The sequence below is a fragment of the Nymphalis io genome, chromosome Z (assembly GCF_905147045.1).
Source record: "Nymphalis io chromosome Z, ilAglIoxx1.1, whole genome shotgun sequence".
Taxonomy (NCBI): Eukaryota; Metazoa; Arthropoda; class Insecta; order Lepidoptera; family Nymphalidae; genus Nymphalis; species Nymphalis io.
In genome coordinates, this window is record NC_065918.1 from 8,877,804 (window position 1) to 8,901,404 (window position 23,601).

General features: G+C 31.2%; 4 protein-coding genes across 5 annotated transcripts in view; 2 read left to right on the forward strand and 2 right to left on the reverse strand.

Moving 5' to 3' along the window:
- LOC126780721 (glucose transporter type 1) overlaps positions 1–17,399 on the forward strand; it is a 46,930-nt gene extending 29,531 nt beyond the window's left edge. Inside the window, exons 5-17 of one of the 2 annotated variants that reach the window (XM_050505378.1) lie at positions 4,036–4,201; positions 4,773–4,910; positions 7,063–7,158; positions 7,944–8,104; positions 8,193–8,317; positions 8,632–8,802; positions 8,918–9,054; positions 9,908–10,066; positions 11,025–11,237; positions 13,052–13,276; positions 13,590–13,729; positions 14,365–14,480; positions 14,965–17,399. In XM_050505378.1, the coding sequence (XP_050361335.1) occupies positions 4,036–4,201; positions 4,773–4,910; positions 7,063–7,158; positions 7,944–8,104; positions 8,193–8,317; positions 8,632–8,802; positions 8,918–9,054; positions 9,908–10,066; positions 11,025–11,237; positions 13,052–13,276; positions 13,590–13,729; positions 14,365–14,480; positions 14,965–15,053 (1,936 nt within the window). In that variant the 3' untranslated portion in view covers positions 15,054–17,399. The remainder of the gene's footprint in view (positions 1–4,035; positions 4,202–4,772; positions 4,911–7,062; positions 7,159–7,943; positions 8,105–8,192; positions 8,318–8,631; positions 8,803–8,917; positions 9,055–9,907; positions 10,067–11,024; positions 11,238–13,051; positions 13,277–13,589; positions 13,730–14,364; positions 14,481–14,964) is intronic. The other variant, XM_050505379.1, reaches the window with a different exon arrangement.
- Positions 1–23,601, reverse strand: part of LOC126780716 (pyruvate dehydrogenase phosphatase regulatory subunit, mitochondrial) — a 236,825-nt gene that overhangs the window by 7,649 nt on the left and 205,575 nt on the right. The window lies entirely within an intron of this gene.
- On the reverse strand, positions 18,605–20,034 carry LOC126780759 (biogenesis of lysosome-related organelles complex 1 subunit 2). The gene is made up of 4 exons (XM_050505432.1): positions 19,732–20,034; positions 19,511–19,641; positions 19,308–19,419; positions 18,605–18,966 (listed from the first exon to the last, which is right to left on the reverse strand). Exons 1-4 carry the CDS (start codon positions 19,778–19,780, stop codon positions 18,827–18,829), a joined length of 432 nt encoding a protein of 143 aa, XP_050361389.1. The 5' UTR covers positions 19,781–20,034; the 3' UTR covers positions 18,605–18,826.
- Positions 21,437–22,998, forward strand: LOC126780731 (tubulin alpha-1 chain-like). Its single transcript, XM_050505394.1, has one exon. The coding sequence runs from the start codon at positions 21,530–21,532 to the stop codon at positions 22,880–22,882; it is 1,353 nt and encodes a 450-aa protein (XP_050361351.1). The 5' UTR covers positions 21,437–21,529; the 3' UTR covers positions 22,883–22,998.

Consider the following 23,601-nt stretch of genomic DNA (forward strand, 5'->3'; position numbering starts at 1 on the left):
ATTTTACTTTTAAGCTTTGAAATCAGCACTGTCCACCTTTCTGCAAGCGTAGATCGTATGTAGTGCGGGACTACACTACGCTTAGCTGACAATGGATCAAAAATATGTTTCATTTCCTTGTTTGATTCCTATACGATTTTTTGCAAAGAACTGCTATGCCTCTCGAGTTTACAAATATAACGGCAGTACAACAATTCAGAACTTTGTATGAACTATTTTTTTAACTTTATTAATTACGTTTGGTATTTTTGCACTTTGCACATTTTTCTATACTTCATTTAGTTTATTTTAAACCTTGCTTCAGTGTCAAAATTTACCTACAATATAAAATTAGAATTAATACAATAAAGTGGATATCCAATTGCCGTTTTACGCAATCTAAAGTGTCTTAATACAGAGAGTATTTATACAAAGATAACCTCAGAATATGTATATTGCTTAGAAAGCAATGCGACTAGTTGCAGTATCATCTTCTGTAACAGAAAAAATAATAAGAGTAGATAAATTCATACATATTAAATATCACGATTGACTACCTTCCTCACAAAGACAGCTTTGATTATTTCATAGTTTCACTGCGGAATTTAATATGAGTGTCTTTCAAAAAACATTCAAGCGGATATCAATATACATTTGCTTTTCAAACATATCAAAGGCTTTTGGAGGAATTCGAGACGGCACTATCTGATTGGTTTAATATGAACTAGGAATTGAAGTGAAACCGCACGTACGAGTAGGTACTAGTCGATATTTCAATAGCAAGCCCGCAAATTAATTTTGTCTGTGCTTGCTCTGTTATTGGAATCAATGACCATTGAAATTCTTTTTTTACAAAGTAGAAAAGTATCAAAAAATATTTTTTACGTCTATTGCAGTTACCTTGTAATAATTTCACTTGCGATTTGCACAAGCTTGTCTGGTTTGTACCCCCTATACAGTTGTTTTACCGCCAAATATAAATATTTTGATGTGCAGCCGAACTAAAGTAGTTACATTTAGTGTTATAGGGCAGGATATCGCATTGACTGTGTAAGGAATGAACTCTGTTTTTAATAATATTCAAGACATTTTTTCCTTAAAATAAATTAAAATTAGTAATGCTGAATTTTTACTAAAAATAGTAATAAGTGTAGGCTTTGGTCCTCCGCCAAAGTCGCGTCAAACATCCGGGAATTAGCAGGCCGGGTAGGCCAGAAAAGCTTTACAAGACTTGTAGTGAAATATATGCACATTTGAATATGCTGACCGCCACATTAACGGCCTTATCAAATAAATTTTGTGCGTGAATGTAAGTACATAAAATAATTTGATTTCAAAAGTGAACTGTATGACGCTCGGTAATCCGCCGCTCACCAACATAGGAGCGTCATTGTGTCAATTAGTGTCATGGACCATTAGCCTGTTATTTCGGCCTCAATTTGTCTATGGATATCAAATCTGATAGCTGCTACAATGTGATTTAAAAAACTAAAAACCTTGTGGCATGTAAGGCATTACATGCCCCTCTCGACAAGCAATCTTATTTCTAAGTTTATATATTATATGTACATCTAAAACGACTAAGCGTATTGTATTTTTTTTCGTGTTGCACCTATTTTACGAATTATTCTAAAGAATACTGTACCGTTCTTTTAACCATTATATAATACTTAATACCGAGCGATGTATTTTTTTCCGTTTGCTCCCATCCCAAAAGCGTCGCAGCGACTGATTTAAGAAACATAAATATTATATTTGAAGTATGGGTGACATGCTTGTTGTTTTTTGCAAAAGTAAAATGTAGAAAGCGCTAAAAGGTTTTTATTGTTACATAAAAATAAAACGAAAGGGACTTATAAAAAATTACCATCATTTATGTGTAAATATATTTCATTATTCAGTTTTTGCCTCAGAGTTGTCAGAGTATAATTTTAAGCAATGTAAAAATTAGAGACATTGTTATTTTTTCAAATTAACGTAATATAATGTAGTTATTCTTATCACATTTTATTTTTAAGTTTGAACTGGATTTACTCGTGCAAAATCAAGAAGGTTATCGATTATGCTTTATACCCTCCCAACCTTTTATACTCTCAGTCTCAATCATTTAGCGTTCTAGTCGATCTCTAAAATTTGAATTTGTTACCATGCCCTCCACGATATGTCCGTATCTCACATTTACTATATATTATTATGATAAGTGCGCTTGCATAGTTAGATTAGCTTGATGACTAAATCTTAATGCAAAATAAACAAGCAACCGATAAATCCCGATTACCTCATAAAGGTTGATTCTGTAGTCGATTACATTAGCTCTAACATTGACTGCCTCGTTGGTCTAGTGGCTAGATGTAAGGCTGCAGGCTTGGAGGTTCTGAGTTCAAATCCCAGGTCGGATAATAAAATAGTTATTGGGTTTTTATGTCAGAAGCAGCCCGGAATCTAGAAATTGGAAGTGTGTACACTCCCGTGTCTCACAAAACACGTAAAGTCTTTGGTCCTGCGCCTAAACTCATTCCGGTCGTGTCGGATTGCCATCCCTTCGGAATTTGAGAGTTATTGAATAGCAAAAATAGGTGCACTCTGCACCTATTTTTGCACACACACTTGTGCAAAATAACATATCCTGCACAGTTACCTAACCTTGAGTTAGCCGCCGTGTCCGAAATCTGTCTGGAGATCGAGGAACGTTACATTAGCTCTATACCACCATTGACTGATTATCACCGTCGAGGACTACCACTACCACTAATTACGCTGTTAGTCCTCTTTTTTAAAGATCTTCGGGCAGGATGTTCCTTTACCATTAAAACGAAAAACGAACGATATAAAGAAGCAATAGTTTAAAATTTAAATGTTAATAGAAAATTTAATTAAATTGACCTAAATGAAGTATCATTTAAGGTCCATCACCAGAGCAAATAAATATGGTCATGTTGTATTTAACGATTGTTAGGACTTAATAAATTGAACAAAATTGTTCAACGGTCGAACTGTACAGTGAAGGCTGAATTATTAATTCGAATATTTAAGTGTCGGCCTGAAACTAAAGAGAACATTCAGGAAAGCTTACATTACTCATTCAAATGGAGTTTATGTCTCTTATAACCTTTCAAACGTTAATATCACCCGACTGATACATTTAAATAAAAAATTTAATCAAATTATTATATTATTAAAGTAATTTATGTATATTGTAGTTTCACGATACGTGTAGCACACGATTTCGGCTATTTCGATTTTCAGAAATAATAAAAAAATATATATTTTTTATAGTCACATTGAGAGATGAAATTGTCTTAGTTTAATCTTAATGAAACAACTTATGTACATCAATGATCAAAGAGTGGAAAACTGCTAGTTAACATAACAAAGCTGCAATATATTACATACATATATTCATGATGGAGGAGTAGGGAGCATAGGAGGTACATAGCTACTGATTACGCCAGGTGGCACCCATAGGATTTTTTAAAAAAAAAACATTATGGTCATCAAATCACTTTATTTTTTTTTTAATTTAACGAAAGGTTGGTTAAATATGAAAAATGCTTATAATATATGTTTAAATTTATCTGTTCATGTCTAAATCTTAATCTGGTTACTTAATCTGGATTAATTATGTACATAACATCAAATTATATGTCATTTAAATTGTTTGTCGATGTGAAACAAGAATAATAAATATGTCGTGACTGAAATAAATGTTCTATCCTATTTTAGGGGCAGTTCCAGCAACAGCCTAATCATTTTTGGTATTAATACTTAAAGTAGAATACTCAAACAGGCTGACAAACAAATAAAGACATAAATTGTACAAGCTTGTTTAAGCCTGCTAAGGCCTTGTATAGCCTATGTTTAGCGTTTGGCTTTGTTATTCTGTGTCTGGCTAAATTTGGTTGAGGTTCTCAAATTTTGAATTAATGCAACAGACAATATTAAAAAAGGGTCATCAAGATATGTTATAAAATAATAATAATTTTATATCAGTTTTTATCAAAACAATACACAACTGGTTTTTGAATATGTTTTGAAAATGTGATTGTTTGTTACCAGCCTTCAGAGACAGGTGGGCGTGATGAGCATGAATCTGTCCGCCAAGCTCGACGAGTTGCAGCGGGGCGACCGACAACTGGAGACCACGGTCGCGCTCTGCGAAATACGTACGCAACTTCAGGAACTTACCAAGAGCGTCGAATCATGCCAAAGTGAAGTCTCCGAGGTAATGCGTTTAATTTTAATTTATCGTAATATATTTATGACATCCATATGATATGAAAGAGGATTTTTCTCTATTTATTTATTTATTAAGAATCTCTAAAGAAGGATTCATACACCTGAGTACATAACATTAAAATATATATGCTCCTTCAACTTTAGAAGACCACGTCAAGCACAATGAACAGAATTAAAAGAAATGTTACATGTTGGTACTCAATAAATTAATATAGAACTTCTAAAACGGTAAACAATAGTTATTGTAACTACGTTATGCAAATGTAAATTTAAAAACAAATATTACAATATAAAATTCATTTAAATAATAAAAATGAAATTAACGAAAATAATAATCAAAATAAAAACAAAACAAACTTTATGTTTTGAAAAACAACGTGAAATGTATTAGATAATTCTGAAGTATATATGTAGATATCTAAGTCAGCGTGCAGTATTTCACGTTGGATATATGATTGTATTGTGTCTAAAACGTTGAATAAATAAGAAACAATAGTTTGCAAAAAATAGGCGCATTTGGTGCACTTTTTGTTGAACTTTATTAAAAATATCCTTAGGTGAAACGCGACATGGTTGCCATCAAGCAAGAGTTGGACACCGTGCAACAAGTCAAAGAGGAGATCGAAGAACTGCGCGAATATGTCGATCGACTCGAAGAGCACTCACAAAGACGTAAGCTAAGATTGCTCGAGCAGGTAAGGAAGTACACACATTCTACCAACATTAAGAATTTTTAATTTACATTAAGTGTATATTTAATTAATTAAAAAAAATTATAATGCCCACACTCTTAGCTTTTTCTTTGTCTTCATTAATATTACTTGACTCTTGACTTATAATACTTATTTGGAATTTAGATTGATGTGTTTCGATTTGACGTGTCATAGCATTTCAGAACCCATGATTGGTAGTGCGTTGATGATGCAAAGATTGATTTACATTTCTTATAGGGCTAATGTCTACGGTTGAAGAAAACTGACCACCATATATAAATGTGTTAATTTAAATTATTTACACTTATAATATTTTATTATTTTATTACATATTTATTTTGTACCAAATATATTTCTAGTTTACTAGTAATGGGGTTGGTGGGTGGTTCTTGTACGATTCCCTTCGGAAAATATTTTTCACATTCGTAATACAAAACACTTTACGGTCGAAAAGTCAAAACCTGGGATCTTTTATTTTCTATTATGCGCTACGCGGAATGAAATGTCATAAAGGAAGGCATGTATAAAAGGAAATAAAAATTGACCAGCGCCAAGACTATATGAGTTTTAATTTATTTCTGTTTTATGTCTCGTTCACGTTACCTTTGTAGAAAGTTCATTATTATATGATTTCTAACATTCACAGATGCAAAACACGTACAAAGCCATTACAAATAAAGTTTTAATTCATTTTTATTCAACAACTCAATATCAGAGGACGGATAGGCACTAAGTCACTATCTTTATAGTCCTTTATAAAACTAAGATACAGTTCTTTGTAACTTAACGAGTACCATGTACACATACAAAATTAGAGGCAATAAAAAAGATTAATTGGAATTCTAAATGTTTATGATATTAAGCTATTTTTTAATGGAATAAAAGTGTCCATTATGGCCATTAAATAAATATATTAGTTTTAACATAAGTTGAAAGTTATGGTTGACGTATCCACATTTTATTAAACACTAGTTAATATAGGCACGTGTTGCATTTTCCATAAATTTTCTTTTAAAAATTATGCATTACGACGCGATGCACGAGTAGATATACTATGTGTGAAGCTTTCACGCTTATCAACAACTGAACAAAGTTTCAACTCAATCGTATGAACTAAGCAAGCATACGGGAGAAATATATATAACTTTCATTTTTATAAGATTGAAAATAGAATAAGATTTATATCAAAGATCTGAAAATAAAAAATATTTTTATTTCCAATAAACTTAGAAGGTCTAAAGTTATTGAATTAGTTTACGTACTTCGGTTACGTAAGATATACGAGTACGTTCATTTAAGAATATTAGAAAATGCAGCGGAATTTTCTGGGAAATATATTCATAGACTTGCTTTATTACGGAAAAAGGAATACGCAGAAATCTAGAACACTGCTTTTTACAATTATAATTAGCGATATGCATAACTATATTTTATATTCAATAATGAAAGTCTTCGGAAATGGAACTTAGGACTATTATGCGTCTAAAAAATCACTTAATTAAAAATTATAAGCCAAATTATTTAAACAAGAAAACAATTTAGCCTTTTAATTTTATTAATTATTGACCACATGTAGGATTGAATACAGTAACAATTATATATAGTATCGTTAAACAATTAAATCCTTATTTATTAAAGTGGTTAAGGCAGTTACAAAGTTAATTTGATAGTGGAATAAAAATTATTTTGGGTAATTGTAATATGCGACATTAATATACTTACAAAAGGCATAAAAATATTTTCGAAAAGTTACAATTTTTTGGTTACTTATAAAATGGTTAACTCAGAAGGATACTGCAGATACTGGGCAAGGAGCCCAACACGTGATGTTATTTAATGTATAGTATATATATATTAAATTCGGTGTTTTTAATTATATGTTTCATGTATATATTTGGAATACTGTTAACTTTTAACAAAATATGAATACGTTATACTTCTATATAAATAAACGCAAGGCATGCAAAGCGGATAAATAAAATTTAGTAAATATTCTTATCGTAATCATATCACAAAGTAAGGAAGCAACCCAAAATAGACTTGATTGAATAATATGAACAGGATTTAACATAGTGCTTCATACTAACATAGTGTGATCTTTTACATGCCGTAGAGCAGTGTATTTTAATTTCAGGGTCTTACTTTCTTCTTGTCGTACGCCATCTTGGCCGCTGTGCTCGGGATGCTGCAGTTTGGTTACAACACTGGTGTCATCAACGCTCCTGGCAGAGTGAGATGTTTATATATCCTTGATAAAGCAGCAACAATTTATATAAATGGTTACCATTAATCCTATACCGTGTGCACAATGATTTTCTTTTTATAGTAAACGATGTTGAAAGTTACAATAATTTATTGTAACACTCAACTCATAATTGTTTGATGTAAAGTTAATAATTTATTTAGTGACGCATTTATTTATCATACTCTTTTATGTCGCTTCGTTTTATTTCTAGCGTTACTTTAAAAAATCCGAGAAAGCGACTTTATTCGAAAAATAAACAAAATATTTAACTTACCTTTTTTTTTAAACTATAATGTACTTGATGAAAAGCTTAGTTATGTTTGAATAAGGATTATGGCATTCACCGAAAGCGTGTCTTACTAGTTTTAATATTTAGTTTTAAATGCATTATTTAGAAGTATATTATTTATATCAGAAATATCTGAATATGAATAAAAGTTATTCAACGACTTCGATTTTATTCGTGACAAAATGTTACAATTCAAATAACTATGTACTTACCATATATATGTACTTACCATTATGAATTCGACATACATGATGATAATCATTGAACATCTGATGTTACCATTTGTCTGGAATATTCTTCTACATTCCTCAATTTTACCTTTTAAATGGTGATAAAGATAAATTAGGTCTTAAAACAAAACTTTATAATATCCATAGTAATAAAAGTAATATTAAAAAAACTTTTCTGCTTATCAACATAAATATATATCGTATTAAAATCGATTTCAATTAGTTTATCTAATTAAGTAATCTTTATGCAGAATATCGAAAACTTCATGAAGGACGTTTACAAAGATCGCTACGGTAAAGATATCCACGAAGACACCGTGAATAGGTTATACTCGATAGCTGTCAGCATCTTCGCTATCGGTGGAATGCTGGGTGGGTTTTCAGGAGGGATGATTGCAAACCGTTTTGGCAGGTACATATATTGTGTGACATAAAATGCAAAACTAATTCATAGATGATGTTAAGTTTACTTCATAGCTGCTCATTTATTACAACAACAGGAAAGGAGGTCTCTTGCTCAACAATATACTCGGCATCGGGGGCGCTAGTCTTATGGGATTTACCAAGATATCACATTGTTACGAAATGCTCTTCTTCGGTAGATTCATCATAGGTGTCAATTGTGGTAAGGTCTTTCAAAAACATGTAAAACGTTATTTAAGAGTGAAATTATGTCATCACAAAATATAATCAAATAATGAATTAACCGATTATCAGATCTAAAACTTGATAATACGTTTATTATCATCAAAGCGAAAATCTATTTTTTTATTTTAATTAAATAATTCTAATTTATAAACTTTAAGTTGCCAATAAATCATATCCATAAAGTGGTCTATCGGTTCTGTATTTAATATATTTTGTAATTGTAATAATATTATCAAGCAAATTAAAATAAATCAAAGATTACCTTTAATCGAATTAACCTATAACTTGTAGGTCTAAACACATCGCTTGTGCCAATGTACATATCGGAGATTGCACCCCTGAATTTGCGCGGTGGCCTTGGAACTGTCAACCAACTCGCCGTCACCGTTGGACTGCTGCTCTCGCAAGTACTCGGCATCGAACAGATTCTTGGCACAGATGACGGATGGCCCATTTTGCTAGGTAATTGAGAACTAATATAACTTAAGCTTACTTGTTTTAATAAAATCCAAAATCGTAATTGATAAGATTTTTAAGGACAACATTATTTTCGCCTCAAATTTGTTTTTGTTCATAGGTTTAGCTGTATGCCCTGCTATTCTACAACTGCTACTATTGCCAGCTTGCCCTGAATCGCCACGCTATTTGCTAATTACTCGACAGTGGGAGGAGGAAGCACGACGGGCACTCAGGAGGTTACGCGCGAGCAATCAAGTATGTATAAAGATCGCTTTTTGACTAATACCTTGGGAGTATTCGTTACGCTTGGTCTTACATTGCCTTCATATACATTTGCTTTCTTACTTTACATTACAGTTTCATTCAATAAAAATAGGATATAAAAAGTGTCTAGTTTAATAAAATATTAGAAAAGCTTCCTATTAAAAATACCTTACTAGCAAGACTATTTACTTTTTTCGAAAACAAAACAGCCGAAGCTACATAAGATAATAAATTAAAATCTATGTGAGTTATGTAAGGAATGTTAAATATTTTCAAATTATCTGAAATTAAATTTTAAAATAGACGTGCATCACATCGATGGCCGATTTAATATAACTTATTTCTTATTATTTAATTGTGCATAAACTTCTTACGGTGCGTTTCCTCTCGATTTGTTGCCAATTACTGTGTTTGCAAGTCTTCACAACTTTTCAGAAAGTCACTAATAGTTCTTCAATAAATTCACATTTTTTCAGAAAATTACAGGCTTTTATTATTGTCTTGCTTGAGCATCGTTTTAATTTTTTTCCATATAGGTATGTCTTTGTATATATTTCGTATACATTTTTAGTTTATAAAACCGAATTATAATAAAATTTTTGGATATTGTTCAAATGTTTACACATAAATAATTTTTAAACATTGTTTACTTGATCAACAGGAAAATAAAATATATTTAGATAATAATAGTAATAAGCTATTATTATCTTCAAGTTTCGTAATACTTGAAAAAAAATATATTTAAAATTAACAGCAAATTAATGGTATTATGCACATTGTGTGCGAAGCGGCTTCGTAGTGCTATATTATCGTCAGCAACTACTTAATTTAAACTTATAAAAAGGTGGAAGAAGATATAGAAGAGATGCGGGCTGAAGAAAGAGCGCAACAAGCAGAAGCTTCCATATCGATGCGGGAACTCCTTTGCTCACCGACTCTGCGCGCACCCTTACTCATTGGCGTTGTTATGCAACTATCCCAGCAGCTAAGCGGAATTAATGCGGTACAAAATATATAAAATCAAATATATTATATATTAAAGTGAAATATTCCGGTGAATAATATTTTTGATGAATTTGTTCATCAGTTTTGGTTTGTTATAGAAATTCTAAAAAATAATGAATACAACAAGTCAATCACGATGTTTAAGATATTTACGTATTTAATTTTTTTTTATTATTGAGGGCAATCAAACTATGGCAAATTTGTTTTATAATTAGCAAATAAATGTCGACACCGACTTATTTTTTAGTCCAAAACTTTAACTTCATAAAGTTTAATAATTATTGATGAAGCACCAGCGACCTTTAGTTGTTGTTCTAACACATCGTTGGTTTTTTTTATATATTCAATAGAAAAATAAATAGAACACCTGATTGTAAGTGATTATTATTACCCATAGACATTTGAGTGTAACAAATATTAATCATTATATCAACGCGTTGGTGTTCATAGGTTCACTAAGATTATTTGTCCCTTACGTACTTGTACACTCGAAACTTTTCAACCTCCAAAAAAGATACGCAAATTACTGCTGTTAAGCGGTACAATTATTGATGAGCTCTAACTACCTAGACGGTTTGCATAAAGCCCTTCTACCAAGTAAATGATGGTACTTTTAATTGTTTACTGACTATAAAAAGTGTTTATTCTAGATGAGACGGTTCAGTTTTCCCTACTTAAGTTGCACTTATAAATAAATCACTTCGTTCTTGTCCGTTCTATGGCGAAGGAAAACATCGTAAGGAAATTTTCATGTGTTGGACGGAATTCTACGTAGTAGAATGAACTGTCTACTCCCTAACGTGAGAAAAAGCGAGTACCCGGCTGTTGGATACTATCAGATTCTTGTCAGGCCGCACATTAACCTTTTTTTAATGTTTTATTGTCTGCAGGCTTAAAGTAAAGTACTTGCTATTTATTAATTGAATGTTATGTTTTACAAGCCTGTGATTTTGTAGGTATTCTACTATTCAACGTCGCTTTTCACTTCATCTGGTCTAACTGAGGAGTCAGCTAAGTTTGCAACTATGGGAATTGGCGCGATTATGGTGGGCATGACCCTAGTCTCATTGCCGCTTATGGACCGCACTGGGCGACGAACTCTTCATCTTTACGGCCTTGGCGGAATGTTTATTTTCTCCATTTTCATCACGATCTCTTTCCTCATAAAGGTGTGTCTTATACAATATTGTAAGTAATAATCTTCGGGTCAGTAGGTTCCGGAAACGTAAAGTAAACCGGCTAAGTAAATCTACGATCTACTAAAAATTTAAACGATTGATAAAATCTTTGTTTCAAAAATGATTTATATTTTTGCTATAAATTATTCAAGTCAAATCTTATTCTAAAGTTAAATAATAACTGCTTATAGAATAATGTATTAGTATCAGATATAAAAAATATGATGCCCAATAAGATATGCAACAAAACTTATAATATTGTTAATATAATAAATTATATCTTGACTTAAATTACTATTAAAAAAACGCAGTATTTATTTATTTTAAACTACATTTTGTTTTAACAAGCGTTTAAGATTATTTATGTAAGTATTGTGGGATAAGTCAGAAAAAATCTCACAATATTTAACAATTTAGTTTTTAAATATTTATTGTTATTGTATCATTTATGGTTGGTATTATCTTCTGAATTACAATTAAAGCGAAAACATGCCTTCATTTTCTTTAGCAGACAAATTTAAGTAAGTTTCAAGGAAAAAATTGGCTGAATTTCATTTTTGTTTACACCTTAAAAAAGCTTTTGGACTATATTTAATATTTTTCAAGACGTCTCGGCTATGGAATTGATTTGGGCAATTGCAATAGAAAGTAATACTAACCATAGCAAGTTGTCCTCATGAGTATTGACATAAACAGGTTTTGGGCAAACCTAAATTCAAAAAATTTCTATAGCTATATATTTAATAATATATATAATTTAAAAATATATATAACCCGGGTTCCTTCAAACGAGGCGTGAAGAGGTATCTTGCGGGCCGGCAAGGCGAAGGCGGCTAGTGCAGAACATTCTTCCCGACTGTACTGGCCGTCGTCGCGTTTGGACTCTACTACCACTTACCATCAGGCGAAGTAGTGTCACTTGGCCTCCCGGCAAATATACTATATATATATATAGATATTGCTGAAAATTCAGATTTATAATTACTAAATAAACTTATGAGGTCAAAACCGGCACTGTTTTAGCTTGAGCACGCTTTATCATCGCTTGATTTTTAAAACTGATATCATTTATTTTATTTATCGATCTTTTTAAAGTCTCATCTGCGTTTAAAATTATTTAAAGTCATAAAATAATGTATTTTACTATTGAAAATAATTAAAAATATAGTATTATTTTAATTATATACCTAAGTATTTTATGAAACACAAACTTAATTTACATATATGTTTTCATCCAAACTTTCACTTAGCCACATTTTTTTTGCTTTCGCTTAGAGCTAGTTGTCCTCCCCAAAATTCGACTTTCCTGTCTCCGTACCCGGAATCTCGGTAGGAAAGTGATTATATAAAATGAAATAAATTTTCAAATATAAATGTTAGGAACATCACTCACGAAGCACCCTACACGATTTTTTATTCACAACACGAGACAAGCCATTTTTTGAAAATTCACGAAGAGCTCTGGCGCACGCGTTAATTGAAGCGAGATTTTCCACACAACACTGCTCAAAAGCAGAAGGCACATCACTTAAGCATACGCAATACAGCCGATGAAATGAAAATAATAAATTGATTCACCTTGCTATAACAGCACTATGTAGATGACATTTAAGAGAACATCTAAAAGAATTTATTACTCTTTTAGCATTATACTCTTTTATATTATAGACGCCGTATACCATTCAAACTGAAAAGACTAACGACAAACATACACCGAACGAAAAGTGTGTGATGGCATTTATGTTTGGGATTTATTTCTAATCCGGTCGGTCACGGGAAAGAGCATCATTGCTATCCCCTGATAGGAGTTTTTTGGCTATGTACAGGAAATGATTGACTGGATGAGTTACTTGTCGGTGGTGTCTACGCTGAGCTTCGTGGTATTCTTTGCTGTCGGACCTGGCTCTATTCCTTGGCTGATAACTGCAGAGCTCTTCTCTCAAGGCCCGCGACCAAGTGCAATGGCGATCGCTGTCTTAGTTAATTGGCTCGCGAATTTCGTTGTCGGAATTGGCTTTCCTAGTATGAAGGTAGATATTTAATTGTTATAAATATGTTAAGAAAAGAACATCTGAATCTAACTATATAACCCAGATTCGAACTCTAGCAAGCATAACTGAGTATTCATGTCCTTTATTTGTATAAATAATTCACCTAGTGTTCGGAGGTAAAGGTAAACATCGTGAGGAAAACTACATTTGCCGGAATAAATTTCGCCAAATATATTTCTATTAACTCGCAGTAGAGGGCTTTGATTGGACAAGCTCTATTTCCTTTTCTGCCGAAAAGTAGAGGCCTTTGGGCATTTGCCGGTTAGTACCTAAATAAAATTATACTTTTCAGGCTCTATTGGAAAACTATACATTCCTGCCTTTTAGCGTATTCCTTGCAATTTTTTGGATATTTACGTACAAAAAAGTTCCTGAAACGAAAAACAAGACCTTTGAAGAAATTTTGGCTCTATTTCGAAACTCGAATGGCAGGTAAGAATTTAAATTAAAAAATCTTTTTTTCTTTTTTTATTACATTATTCTTTCAATTGCACCTTTACACTCTGGACCATAAAGTGTCGAGTACTTTTTGTTTACGAGTACATTATTTTATTAGGCACTTTTCACTAACTAATCATAGCCATACCCACGCTCTGCACCTAATATTTTTCAATAATAATGAAATACTTTTTTAAATTACAGAAATTATTATGAATTGTGTTCAAATATTCCATGAATGTTTTTTAATATAATTCTTATTTCATTATTGCATACGATATTATAAAATAAGAATTTATGATTAACGGTTTAATTATTTAATCTCATACCGCAAAATTTACGGGTTAAATATACGGCGGTCAAAAATAACCTGTGAAAATTTATTATTTATAAACAAAGAAACTAGACCATTAGTTTCGTTTTATTATTGACATAATTTAAAAAATATTTTAATCTACTAAACATTAAAAAACAGGATATATACGTACTTTACTCATACTAAAACACTTAAATATTAAATATAAATTTAGATATAATAGAGTTGAAAATAATATTTGTGGATTGAAGATAGTAGTGTATGTACAAAGTATGCTGTGTGTGTGTGCGTGATGATCAATGTGTCTGCCCAGGGACAGTTTCCGCGACAGCCGGCTGTATGGAAGCATGTTGAATTGCGTGAACGCGCTGGAACAGCAATTGCCTCCGCCACCACCACCTGCTCCCGTTGACGAGAAACATGATTCACGTAAGACGCTTAAAAACTCGCTTATGTACCTCATATCGTCACATTTTATTATATATATGTTTTGCCTTGCTCACAATCAAAACGCTCGGCGGGCGTTACTTCACAACGCAACTTTGAACACCTGCCCATTTTTAATTTTTTCGATTACAGTCGGCAATTTAAAAGACACTGTAAATCGGTATTACAATGAAATATTTTACAACCATTGTTAAATAAATACAATATCCGTTACTATTGGCTAGGGAGCTGATGAACAAATTTTCTATATGATTTCCTCAACTTCTACCACCAAGGTAGATATGAAACAGCTATATTAAATATTTACTTTATTATCCTTTTATAATAAAACTAATATAAAATAATACTTGATTTTTTCATCTAAATTGAGTATTGGTAAAGCGCAGGATAAAGAAAGTATCTAATATAATAGTCATAATAGTCTATTTCTTAAAATGCCTGTCTTAAGATGTAATTGCGTCTGCAGTGTCGGAGGTGTCGTCGGCCGCGGGCGAGGGGGGACGGCCACCACCACCACTGCCACCGCCACGCTTCCCGACAACCGGCAATGTCTGACAATGGGAGACCGCTGCGCGTGCGCCACTAGTCGCGCCGATCAAGGCCGCCGCCAACTTCTTGTTTCATGGACTCAAGCGTCAAGCCGCAGGCCGCGCCTCTATCACTACCACACAACAAATGTTCTAAATTGATGTGATTAGATTATTATAACGAAATTAGTATATAAGTCACGGCGTAAATTAATATATAGTTCTTTAGTCTGTCATTTTATGACATAATTTATGAAATGCATATTTAGATATATAAAGTGCCATCACCAAAAGTTTCAAGTAACCATTAAAATTAGTTTATTATAAAGATTTACTTAAAATAATGAATATTCAACAAATTGATGATTGGAAAACTTCGAGTAGGGCTTAATTTAAGTATTTTGAAAATTATACCCACAAATACTAGCTTCAAATATTGATAAAATTAAATGATAAGTATGTGGCGGTGAAGTTAATAAATTAGTAGATTCTATTGAATATTTACTAGAGAGCAACGTTGAGACACTACGAGCACCCGTGGTATGTCTGGGCCTTGGATTGGGTGCGTAGGTACTCGATAAGTTCAAAGTTCGGTCGTAATATTATACTTAATGCCAAGTAAAATTCTATTATTCTAAAATGGGTAACTTTATGCTTAAGGCAATGATAATTGTCATTGAAATGTATAAAATACAACTTAATGTATTGTTGATTTTTATACATAGGTAATTATATTATTTTACGAAAGTTTTTATTCTCCCTTTACTCATAATTATTATTGTTATACCTAATGATAAATTTACGTCATATCTGAAATGGCCGATATTATAATATGATATTATAATTAAAACATAAATTTTATTATTATGATTGAAGTAACATTTTTATTGCAGTTGCGGGAATTGATTATATGTATAAAATATTGTAATTTATTTAGAGCAAAGAGAATTTACTTAGAAAACACAATTCGCAACCGATTAATAATAAGTAGTAATTATTTATGTTTTCAAATTTAGATATTTATTTTATAGTGATAAGAGATAATAAAAGCATAATACCATTTTAATTGATGAAAGATAGATTATGGTAAGTTATACAATTTGTGAAGACTTTTAAGAATGTAAAGCTTTTAAACTTATACGCCCTAGAAGGTAATAAAAACGTTTTCATTAATTATAAGATAGGGTTCAGTAGTTACTACAGGGTTGTAGTCAATCTGTTCGTCCGTACATCTGATAACTGCTCAATTCAATATTTAAGACTAAAAGGTTCCGTAGCCTATCGTTATCGGAGAAGGTAGCACGGCCTAATAATTATGTGTGACTGTAGACAAGCGTCGTAACGACGACTGATGGTTAAATTTTGAATTATATCAATGTAGTTATCTAAGACAATCCTTTACTTATCAAAAGGTTAAAATTAAATTCTTCTTTTAAAAAATGCTCTTGTCTTTAATATCATTATATTTTCCAAGCATAATCTTATCTTAGTACAAGCTTTAATATAATTACAAACAAAAGCATATAAAAGTCTTAAATCAAAATTCATTTTATACATTAGGTAGCATAAATTTATAATAATGACAAAAAGCAATAATCGTCCTCATACATGTGATAAAAATCAACAATATTTTACTATATACCGATAATAAATATGAAAATGTCAAAATTCTAAATCAACAAAGCTGAAGCACAAAACCATCAACCCTCGCGCACTGTTATATGTATTATAATATTTGAATCGGTGTGAATTTTTTCGGTCTAAATGTTTTGTATTTGTGTTTAATGCTTTTTATCATCGGTCGCGTATCGATGCTGGATGAACGGATGGACAGATTTGTTATTTGTTGGGAGAAACAAAATCCCATTCGCTAGTGAAAGAAATCCTAAAAAAACCTTCTTAAGCACTATCCACAGTATATGCCACAATTATCTGAAATGCCTTTAAGTTTCCATATGCGGAGATTTCTCCGTACTTGTACAAAAGGGACTTGTAAAATTTTATTGGAATTAATACTTGTTATAAAAACATAAAAAATACACAAAAGAGTTTTTTATTTTAATCACACCCACTTTATATTTAAGTAACAAACACACATTGTGTTATAAAGATATTATTAAATATATAGACACATGTACATATTTCATCCTTGGCAAGATAATTTATGAATATTTTAATACCCAAATTTATTCATATTACTGTTATATCAAATTTGGTTATCTAACTACACAAACAAATCGTAAATTATTCAGTTATAATTATTGTAACAGTAGGTAATAATACAAAATACTAGATAATAATATTATTTTTATAATTGACGTTAATATTATTTACAAAAATACATTTCTCAATATAAAAATCGAAACATACCTACCTATTTTTTCGAACCACAATTTTTTTCTTCAGTGTAAGAGATAAGAGTACACAATATCGGAGTATAGTTGAAGTAAATAAACCTCTTAAGCCACATAGTGTATCTTTGAAAATGGTCAAGAACAGCATTTATTTGCTTTAAACATTTCTACGCCAGACTTATATATATATTAAATCTTCCACTGAAACATTACCTACATTAAAAACTAACAATCTTCTCGAACAGTCTTTCTTTCTTTATTAGCTCAATTATCATAATCATATGCACAATATCCAATTATAAATGCCAAAATACCACATGTATTGAAAATTAAATAAATCCATTTGCATTCATTTCATAACTTTTAAGGGTTCGTAATCGATACTAGGATTTTTTTGTGATACAAAGATTTTTTTATGTCAATAAGGTGTAACGCTTCCACATTTTTAAAACATCATTTTTTACACATGTAAACAGTATGTTACTGACACTAGACCAGTACAGTACTAACAATTTCCTGTTTTTATTGTTTTCATCCTAAGATATCGATTGTAGTTTTTTTAATTTTTTAAATCAAAGAACTGCAATCGTCTGTTTCAAAGAACTTCACTTGGCCGCAACCTCTCATCGGTACAGAACAATATTATTTCCCTCTCCAGCCAGGTGTAAATAGGTATTCATAACGTATCACAACGCATCATACCATAATTATATCAGCACACAAACAAGCTGATGAGGCATATGGGTGCCAAGAATAAAAAAAAATGTTAATACTTTTGTTGGAAGGAATAAAATAATTAAATTACATATATATGTACAATTGAAAGCTTATTTGTTTCACTATACTATGGTATATGGTTGTTTTCTAAATGGTAAAGTTACACAAGAATGAGAAAGACCACATTGTCCATCAGATAAGTTAAACATGAACTGATAATTTTCAATAATTGCAATACATTCTGCATAGGTAAACGTTTGACGTATTTTAATTCAAATTTGATACCAGAAGGTACCTCAATAGTTCAATTATTAAATTGGAACGAATTTAAACAATGACAACAATTGAAACAGTAATCCGGTTGGCTAAAAATTGGTTGTTTATTACATGCTATCTTTTATACTAAGATAATCAATCTCATAGACAATTATTGTGTTTATCTATTAATTGGGCATATTCATAAAACATATTTATTTAAGTGGCAAGCATCAATAATAAAAAAAGTCTATGGTGTAAAAAAGTATATTTTTTTTATTTGACATATATTTTTTGTTTATTAATTTTTTATACTATTATAAGATTTTACAACACAAATGACAATTGACAATAAACTCTTTTGCTTATTTCAAACATACATATTAAAAAACATTAGCTACTAAATAATATAGTAACTTCTTCTTAGGGAAATTAAATTTAAAGCAACTTTAAAAAAAATTGTTTAAAATTTTATTTATTTATCTTCAAGTTCCTTAAAACGAGCCTTCAGTTGCTTTGTGTAACTGTCCAAACGGTAGGCATTTGCCTCAAATTGTGATACTTGAGCATCAATGTGGTCTATTTGAAGAAGCAATGGCTTTATCTGGGAATTATCTGAAACAAAACAAAATTTGTATAATAATCCTTAAGAAAAAAGTACTAACAACATAACTGATTACAATTCAATCAATTAATTATTGGAAATGCTAAAAAGCTTAAACCACTTTAAAGAAATAAACATCACGAGTCCTTTTTAATAATTTATTTAATTTTAAAACTATTTTGTTAAGAGAGTTGAAGAAAGCAACAAACTCACTACTTCTGTGTTTTAGATAATCTTGTACAATTGAAATTTTAAATACTTAAAAAATTACTACAGTAACATTCAATTCTAATGAATCTTTAAACAAATATCAACATTTACATAGAGATTATGAATTTTAGTAAATACTTACACATTTCATTATATTCATTTAGAGTCTTGCCTAAATTAACTGTCAAATTCTTAAGATCGGCATATTTAGTGATAGCCAATCTGTTGATCTCTTCTAAGAGGATGTAGTGATCCTGAATTTTTACATATAGGAATTAGAATTAAAACTCAATTTCAGAATTGAAAGTACTTGTTTGATGCGATAATGAACTAATATAATCTGACCTGTCCAGCAGCCATTTCTCCTTGTAAGTAATCATTAGTCTTCTTGAATAGCTGTGTTGCTAAGCGGCTAATTACTGGATCATGAGGGTCCAACATTTCGAAGCTCGAGCAACTAGGAGACATATACAGCTCTGAAATGAATAAAATTCACAGTAATATTATAAGAATTTAGTTGAATGCATTTAATTACTAACTACACATCAATATACATAATATAAAACCTTTATTTTGTCCATCTTTTGCCCATTTTGCTACCTCTTCTTCGGACATTATATTGTTAATCAATCACTATTCTGCGCTTTAAAAGATACTTTAAATAATTACAATTTTTAAATTAAGACATAATATGAACACAATATGTACAGTTATGTGTTATTTAAAATTGTAAAGGCATTCAATGAAAATTGTGATTACAATTCACTATATGGATACGTTGTATTAAATATTAATATTTATTATTGACATTGGACAAATGACTGTAATATGTAATAGGTACCAATTCGGTAGGTACCTACCATAAAACAGGGGAGGCACACTTAGTAGAATGAGCCAAATTGACAACTTAACAACGACCTCTGTAGAATGTTGGACGACATTAATAATGACATTGCAAATGACAAGTATGACAACTGATAAAATTGAAAAGTTTAAAAAATTTAAATACTTTACAACGATTTTCGACATTTGATTCTTTCTTACTTTATGACTATGTGTTATTGTTTACAATATTCTATTTTATAAAGTCTGGTTTTAGTTCTTTATTAATATTTTGTTTTAATTTTTATCCATCTTTTTCTTTTTGTTTTCTTTACATGATGCGCAATAAACATGATTGTTTATGGCTGTAAGAATTTCGCTAAGATATTTATACTGTCTTTTTAAGTTAATAAAGATTTTTGAATAAAGATATTTCACTAAGGAAACTTGTTATATGTTGTTGAAGGTTGTTATTGATATTGTAATATGAAGAAATATATAACTTGTATATTCTTGTAATTTATAACAATAATATTATGTTTTATGTTGCAAAACTTCAAATATATTTTACATTATTGTAATTGAACTAAATCAAATTTTTTTAATGGCATTTTTGCTGTCTGAATAAAAGATAAAGGTTTTTTTGTTAAATAATGATAATTGTTTCAATATTTATTATAATCCAATTAAATTAAAAATTTAGTTTTAATTTGTATATAATTTTACTAGAAATTGTATTTTTATATTCTGATTTTGATTACGACTAACAAAATAAATAAATATTAAAAAATAGCATTTTTTATATACATTAAAATTAAGCTTAATGTCTCTTAATCGGTTTTGCCTTTGGCGGTATTCTTTGCTCTTAAGATAATATTTTAGAGTAACATAGAAGTTAGTAATGCCTTCTGTAGTTTTTTTTAAATTTGCCGATCATTTATAGGCTCAACTTTTGTGTGTCAGACTATAAAATGATTTTTCGAATTTTCTAATATTGACACTAATTTTTTAATTAATGATACGTACATTATTGTGCAATGTTTGATGATTAATAGCTCGTAAACATATTTTTATTCTGTTTATCTACTTAAGTACCTATTTTTTTTAGTATTATTGGGGCTGTTATTTTTTCAAGGTGTTATTTTGGACTAAATATGCCAAGAAAAATTAGTCTTTTGTACTAAAATTAAAAGCAAATATCGATACATATTTCTGGAACTTATATTTATGATTAATCTTAAGAAATAAATTAATATAACTACAATTTTAGAGTGTAACCAAACGATTAGTTTACCCAACTTACAATGAAGTATAATACAATCTTTATAATAAAATATATTTTAATGTAAAAACTTTTTGGAAAATTAAAATAGCCAGTAAAACAATTTAAAATTTATATAAATTTTAAATTTAGATGCACTGAGAATTTGTAACAGTAAAGATTTTTTTTAGTTTGAGAGGATATTCTGCAATTGTAAGTTATTTGGGAAAATATTAAGATTTTTTTATTAACACAAAGAAAACAAAATAACTTAAAGCAAAATGCGTGAGTGCATTTCGATACATGGAGGACAAGCAGGAGTACAAATTGGCAACGCATGCTGGGAATTATATTGCTTGGAGCATGGAATTCAACCTGATGGCCAGATGCCATCTGATAAAACCGTTGGTGGTGGTGATGATTCCTTTAACACATTCTTTAGTGAAACCGGTGCAGGTAAACATGTACCAAGAGCTGTTTTTATCGATTTGGAGCCAACCGTAGTAGATGAAGTACGTACTGGTACATATCGACAGCTATTTCATCCAGAACAGCTGATCACGGGAAAAGAGGATGCTGCTAACAACTACGCTAGAGGGCATTACACGATAGGAAAGGAAATAGTGGATCTTGTTTTAGATAGAGTGCGTAAATTAGCTGACCAATGTACAGGACTGCAGGGATTCTTAATATTCCATTCCTTTGGAGGCGGTACTGGCTCAGGTTTTGCTTCTCTTTTAATGGAGCGCTTATCAGTAGACTACGGTAAAAAGTCTAAGCTGGAATTTGCTATATATCCAGCACCACAAATTTCTACTGCTGTAGTGGAACCTTACAATTCTATTCTTACGACTCATACTACCTTGGAGCATTCGGATGCTGCTTTTATGGTAGATAATGAAGCTATTTACGATATTTGTAGAAGAAATTTAGATATAGAGAGACCTACTTATACGAATTTAAATCGACTAATAGGACAGATAGTGTCTTCTATAACAGCTTCTTTAAGATTTGATGGCGCTTTAAATGTCGATCTTACCGAATTTCAAACTAACTTAGTACCATATCCACGTATTCATTTTCCTTTAGTGACGTATGCTCCTGTTATATCTGCTGAGAAAGCTTACCACGAACAACTATCAGTTGCAGAAATTACCAATGCTTGTTTCGAACCTGCTAATCAAATGGTAAAGTGTGATCCTCGACATGGCAAATATATGGCTTGTTGTATGTTATACCGTGGCGATGTAGTTCCTAAAGACGTAAATGCAGCTATAGGAACTATTAAAACAAAACGAACAATTCAGTTTGTTGATTGGTGTCCAACAGGCTTTAAAGTTGGCATTAATTATCAGCCACCGACTGTCGTTCCTGGAGGAGACCTGGCTAAAGTACAACGTGCAGTTTGCATGCTATCAAACACTACTGCAATAGCAGAGGCATGGTCGCGCTTAAACCATAAGTTTGATTTAATGTATGCAAAACGTGCTTTCGTTCATTGGTATGTAGGTGAAGGCATGGAAGAAGGAGAGTTCTCTGAAGCTCGTGAAGATTTAGCTGCATTGGAAAAAGATTATGAAGAGGTTGGTATGGATTCTGGAGAAGGAGAGGGCGAAGGTGGCGAAGAATATTAAATTAGTTTCGTTTTTTGATTACATCCGCGATAAGACCGAAAATGTTTTTGACGTAGGCTTGTATTTGCAATAATTATGTTATTTTTAATTTATTTCTTATAAATTTACAAGTGATATATACTTAGTTTCATTTCCCTAGTTCTGCAGTCTCCCCGTTAAAAACAATTATTCTCCATCTGTTATATACTTGTAGTGTAATTAATTTCATGATAAACTAATAAATGTTGTAAAAATCTTAAATTAGGCGGCTCTGCAATTGGCTGTGTGTGGCTGTATCAATTAAAAATAAAACCAGCAAGATGCCGTGTACGGTGTACCGCATGTTAGTTTTGCTATTGCGTAGTTCGCATGTGTTAATCAAAATGGCTGCAAATTTAGATTTCGACTTTTTAATTTCAAATTATGAACTAAGGGTATGTACGCACTATGCGGATAGCCGGAGTGCGGTTAACCGTCCGGTTAACCGCAATCAAAAAAATGTATGAAAAATTAGTATTTATACGGACTGTCATGCGGCTGCCGCTCAACCGTTGCGGTCGCTCGCAGCACTGCGGCCCGACTGACGGTCATCCGGACGGTTGCTATACCCACTACGCGGTTAGTAGTTTGCGGTCGACCGCCCGCCACTGACGACGCACGTGTGTACCTACCTACTGACGCGCTAAAAACGGACGCAATGAATTTCGATACAGAAAAGTTTATAATTGAAATACAGAATA